This window comes from Eptesicus fuscus, chromosome 10 (genome assembly GCF_027574615.1).
Source record: "Eptesicus fuscus isolate TK198812 chromosome 10, DD_ASM_mEF_20220401, whole genome shotgun sequence".
NCBI classification, from domain to species: domain Eukaryota; kingdom Metazoa; phylum Chordata; class Mammalia; order Chiroptera; family Vespertilionidae; genus Eptesicus; species Eptesicus fuscus.
In genome coordinates this window covers 74738178-74744177 of record NC_072482.1, presented here as the reverse complement: position 1 = coordinate 74744177, position 6000 = coordinate 74738178, and the positions used below count along the sequence as shown (strand labels likewise).

At 39.6% G+C, this 6000-nt stretch overlaps 1 protein-coding gene across 9 annotated transcripts in view; it reads right to left on the bottom strand.

Moving 5' to 3' along the window:
* Window positions 1–1121: 1121 nt before the first annotated feature.
* The window catches only part of AHI1 (Abelson helper integration site 1), a 159891-nt gene continuing 155012 nt past the window's right edge, over window positions 1122–6000 (bottom strand). For 8 of the 9 annotated variants that reach the window (XM_054721679.1, XM_054721681.1, XM_054721685.1 and 5 more), the window contains one exon: window positions 1122–1326. In XM_054721679.1, coding sequence (XP_054577654.1) covers window positions 1263–1326 — 64 coding nt within the window. In that variant the 3' untranslated portion in view covers window positions 1122–1262. The remainder of the gene's footprint in view (window positions 1327–6000) is intronic. The other variant, XM_054721680.1, reaches the window with a different exon arrangement.

Sequence of the window (6000 nt, the reverse complement as noted above, 5' to 3'; positions counted from 1 at the left end):
AGAGATGAGAGCCAAATATGTTTTTACTAGAAGCTATCTCACATCGGGCATACATCTGGACAAATTCACACCTCAATGCCCAGCACTGTTTTCTCACTTCTTATTTTAATGGAATCAATTGTCTAATTTGGTAAATAAGTTTTCTAATTTTATATTAGTTTTGACCTTTGTGGGGTTAAATATTTCATTGAGAACCTGGCTGGCATGGCTCAGTGGTTGAGCTTCGACTTATGAACCAAGAGGTCACGATTCGATTCCCAGTCGGGGCACATGCCCAGGTTGCAGACTCGATTCCCAGTGTGGAGCGTGAGGAGACAGCTGATCAATGATTCTCATCATTGATGTTTCTATCTCTCTCTCTCCCTCTCCCTTCCTCTCTGAAATAAATTTAAAAATATATTTAAATATTTCATTGAGAGACTTACAATTGCATAGCTGAGAAAGGAAAAGATTATAAAAAAAGGAATAAACTTTCCTATTATAACATCACACTTCAAAATATATGGTAACATAGTAATGAAAACCGTTATTCTGAAACTTAATAAACCGTTATTCTGGAAGTAAATAAATAAATAATGCAATGTAATAATTTAAAAACAAATATTAAGACTAAAATACATATTAAACAATGTTAGCCTAGAAATCATTTATATGCTTAATTATGAAATGCTTTTTTTTTTTAAAGTAAAGGAACACTGTTGCCAGTGTAGCCAAAAGACATTTTGGTTTATATGTATCAAGCTACATATATGACTCATTAAAAAAATTTGTTCCCTTTTAATGCCTTTCTTACTGGAACCATTTTGAATGCACAATATTCTCAAACTGCTTATGTTTTTAAATAAAGTTAAATTTCAAAAGTAGATACTTCATATTCTGAGGATAACATCACATATATAATCACATGGAAGATATAATAATATTAAACAAATACATAGTAAACATCTTAACAATGTAAACACTTTTTCTTCATATTTGCTGGGTAGTAATTATGGTTTTCACTTTACTGGTTTTGAACAGTGGTAATGTAATTTTGAGGCAATTACCAATAAATACAAGTACCAATACTTTGTTTAACAACAATCAAAATGGTTTATAACAATTAAACTCAAAAGGCCACATTTCTTTTGCCACATTTATTTTTTCAAGCATCCCTTGCTTCTGATATTTCTAGATTCTTTCATAAGGACAAGAATACTGGATACTTTATTTCTTCCTTAGTTTCTGAAAATTCTGAATTCTGAAGAGAAATTCCACTTGGTTTAATTTGTCACTTTATTTCTGTGTATTTGGTTCTTTGTCTCTTCATTCTTCTTCAACTGTTTACTAGGAGAAAAGTACACAAAATGTACTTAATGAACTTAATGTCTTTTGGCCACGATCAAATCTTGGCATGCCCAGGCACAATGGCACAGGTAATAAAACACACTGTGCAATGCACACACACACAACTACCCAAACATTAAACACCCATCTTCTAGTTTGCCTTGTGACCAACATTTTTTAGTATCATCGGCAATTGCTTAAAGCCTGCTCCAGCATTGGCAAGTCAATATAAGCAAAAAATACACTTCTCAAAAACAGACACTAAGTACTCCAAACCCTGGATAACTTCCAGAAATTAAGAGCAGGCAATCAGAGTTTATAAAATTATTCATTCACTGGGAAATAAAATTATTCATTCACTGGGAAAAACAATTGTCATGGATCATGCTTCACAGTCAGTGACTGAAAAACATGTGGGCCATTTTATTAAATAGCATTCTTTCATTTAGTCTATGGCTGTGTTTAGTTTTACAAGTGGGCAAACTACTATATATTTTTTCAAATAAATCCAAAAACTGTTGTGTGTTATTTTCGATGGGCAAAGATAGTGATGATTAATTATGCATCTAGATGCAGCTTTGAAATAAAACAAATCATACCACTAATGAACTCCAAGAATCAATACAGAGATGAAACAAGAAGTTGCTACTTCAGAGAAATGTAGTAAGCATTCTACAACTGAGGGTGATAAACTAGTGGGGTTGAACCTGAAAATGTTAATGCAGTTATTCATACACTAGTGATGAACAGAGGTATCTGGACTTAGACAAAAATGTTGTCTTTTCTCTAAACAGAAAGGGCCTAACACTTGGTTGCTCTTAGAAAACAAACGGAATCCTAAGAATGATGGCATTCTGGTTAAGGTGGTCGTCAATTCCATTGATCACTCTTGATAAAAGTAAAGCCTAAAGCAACATGGCAAGACAGGGCAGGCCAACTACTTCCTCGGGGCCTTCCTGGTGGCGAAGGAGGGTTAGGGAACATCTGTGCCTTTAGGGACAGACAGTTCCAGTCTTAAGTAAATGATTGCGCTATATTTTCATATGAAAAACATTTACACATGAGGGAAAAGAATCCTGTTAGTCCTTACTTCCTATTTTAAATTTGTTAAACAGAGCTACCACAGATAAGAGAAGCCCAAAAATGTTTTAAGTGAAGCTCACGAAAGCAAGTGAGGTAGCGGATAAAATGGTACAGGTATGGGGTGCATAACTTTTGTCCCTGTGTGGATACAGGTCAAGTACATAACACCTGGGAAAATTAGGGTCTGATAAAAATGGGAAAGAAAGTAGTAAAGGCTCAAATGGATGCTGGGCACAAATCACCCAGAGACCCTACAAACATGTGCAGGGGTAGTGAGGACGGTGAGGATCTCAGAGCACCAACAAGGCACAGCAGAGGGAGAGGAAGTTCATGACAGTGGCAGGACAGAATCGAAAAGGGAAAGGGTGGGGAGAACAGCTGGAAACAGTGAATCTTGCAGGTGCAGAAAGTGAAGGGCAAGTTAAATCGACCAGGTGGAGACTGCACTGTGAGAGGCTAGTAAAGAAAGAAGCCAGGAGGACCCTTGAGGGAGGGAAGCCGAAGAGAAATTTAACGAGGAAAAGCTGAAGTAGGCAGTAAAGATAACTTCTTTAAGGGAAATGAATCAGACAAGAAGAGGAAGGAAGACGGGATAGAGAATGACAAAGACTGCCCATGAAAGGGAGAAAACAAATAGAATTAAAGGAAAACGAGAAGACATAGTCAAGTGTACACCTCTGACAACGAGGGGAAGAGCAAGAGTGGCACACGTTATCAAGTTGAATGGTGACGGCATAGAGACTGGAGAGTTAAGAGGCAGATTTGCTGCAAGAGGGAAGGAATTAAAGACACAGAATAAATCCAAATCCAGTCTCCTCCTAAAGAATCCCAGTAAGCTAATGGAGGAAGAGAATAACAAAGTCTGGGCCTCTTTACATATATATATATATATATGTTTTTATTGATTTCAGAGAGGAAGGAAGAGAGAGAGAGAAACATCAATGATGAGAGAGAATCATTGATCAGCTGCCTCCTGCACGCCCCCTACTGGGGGTCGAGCCTGCAACCCAGGCATGTGTCCTTGACCGGAATCGAACCTGGGACCCTTCAGTCTATGGGCCGACACTCTATCCACTGAGCCACACCAGCCAGGGCTCTGGGCCTCTTTTAAAGGCAAATCATATGAAAAGAAAAAGAAAAATTGAACAGCAAGATTTTGAAAATGAATATGAAACAAGGTTAGTGTTTGTGTGTATGGTGCATGGGAAAAAAGAAGATTCATAAAAATACTGGGTTCTACCCCACAAGAAATTCCATCCAATAATATTCCCTGAAGGTCTACTATTTGGCCTTCACCAGGCTAAGTACTGGGGAGAAAAAGTGGGAGCATGTTCTAATACCTGCCTGCAAGCACTCACCAGAGTTAACCAAGTATTGTGTTACAAAAATAACCCTGTATTGCATGTAATATTATTATATTTAAAATCGTTTTTCTTGAAATATTAATGTTTATTGCATGTAACATCATTATACTTAAAATCATTTTTCTTGGGGAGAAACCAAGATGGCGACATAGGTAAATACCTGAAATTGCTGCCTTGTACAACCACTTCACTTCAAAACTACAACTAAAAGACAAAACGGATATCATCCAGAGCCACAGGAAGGCTGGCTGAGTGGAAATTGTACAACTATCAGGAAAGAGAAAAGCACACTGAGACTCAGAGGAGGTGCAGAGGTGCAGAAGTGAAGTGCGGAGGTACGGAGGTGCACCCGGAAGGGGGCTGGCAACTGAGTACGCTGTTGTCTTTTTCAATCGGGAGGGAGACACAAGCTCCCGACTGCTCTAAACTCCAGTTCCGGGCGAGACTTTGAGGATCCAGACTCATACAGTGAGAAACTGGACTGTCTGGCATTGGGCCGGAACACGAGGGCAGCTTTCTCTCAGAGGTGCTTGCAGCGATCATTGTTCCTGCATGGTGTCGCAGGACACAGAGACCCAGGGAACTTTTTGGGGCAGGGCTGACGTTGATGTTTGCTCTGACCTGGTGATTCCATGAGAGCTAAGCGCACCCAATTTACAACCCCTCCCAAGCTGTGCGCAGAGGCTTTTGTATATGAATGGCCTGGCCCTTTGCAATCTAAAACCTAACATACTGTAGCTGGGTCAGAGAATCCCAGAGCTTCCAAATGAAGCTTCCACAGCAGCTTGCAATGATTCACAGCTGGGCTTCATCTGGGCACCTCTAAAACCCAAACAAAGAGGAGGAATCTGCAGATCTCTCTGTAGCTCCTGCTGGGTGGCCTCAGGCAGTGGCTGACTTTGCACCTCCTTGGAGATCCAAGAGCCAGTGTACTCAGTAGTCAGAATGAGACCATCCAGATTACAACTCTTCAGAACCATAAGAAACACACACTCAGGTGGCAGACTCAGTGAGTGCCAAAGCCCCACTGAAGCAAGTCTTGCCCCATAAGGGTGTCTCCAGCACAGAAGTTCTCCCATCGTAGACACAACTAATCCTCACAGCCAATTGGCCTGGAGGTCAATTCCTCCCAGTGATACCAACAACAATCAAGGCTTAACTACAACAAGACTCTGCACACAGTCCACAAAGGGGTGCACCAAGAGTGTCCACCTCAGGTAACTGGGGAGGCTGAGCCACTGGGCCCTATAGGACACCTAGCACACAAAGCCACTCTATCAACTCAGGGAAGCAGCCAAAAATGCAGAGACAAAGAAACAGGTCACAAATGAAAGAAATGATGGAAAGCAAACTACTGGATATAGAGTTCAAAACCATGGTTATAAGGTTACTCAAGAATCTTCTAGAAACCTCTGAGAAATTTAGTGAGACCCTCAAGGATATGAAAAAGGACCAACTAGAAATTAAGCATACACTGACTCAAATAAAGAATAATATACAGAGATCCAACAGCAGACTAGAGGATCCCAAGAGTCAAGTCAAAGATTTGAAATATGAAGAAGCAAAAAACACCCAACCGGAAAAGCAAAAAGCAAAAAGAATCCAAAAATATGAAGATAGTGTAAGGAGCCTCTGGGACAACTTCAAGTGTACCAACATCTGAATTATGGGTTTGCCAGAAGAATCGAGAGAGCAAGATATTGAAAACCTATTTGAAGAAATAATGGCAGAAAACTTCCCCTACCTGGTGAAAGAAATAGACTTACAAGTCCAGGAAGCGCACAGAACCCCAAACAAAAGGAATCCAAAGAGGACCACTCCAAGACACATCATAATTAAAATGCCAAGGGCAAAAGACAAAGAGAGAATCTTACAAGAAGCAAGAGAAAAGCAGTTAGTTACCTACAAGGGAGCACCCATACGATTGTCAGCTGATTTCTCAACAGAAACTATGTAGGCCAGACGGGAGTGGCAAGAAATATTCAAAGTGATGAATATCAAGAACTTACAACCAAGATTACTCTACCCAGCAAAGCTATCATTTAGAATTGAAGGTCAGATAAAGAGCTTCACAGATAAGAAAAAGCTAAAGAAGTACATCACCGCCAAACCAGTATTATATGAAATGCTGAAGGGTATTCTTTAAGAAGAGGAAGAAGAAGAAAAAGGTAAAGATAAAAATTATGAACAACAAAGTGATAAGAAATACATATCTATCAACAAGTGA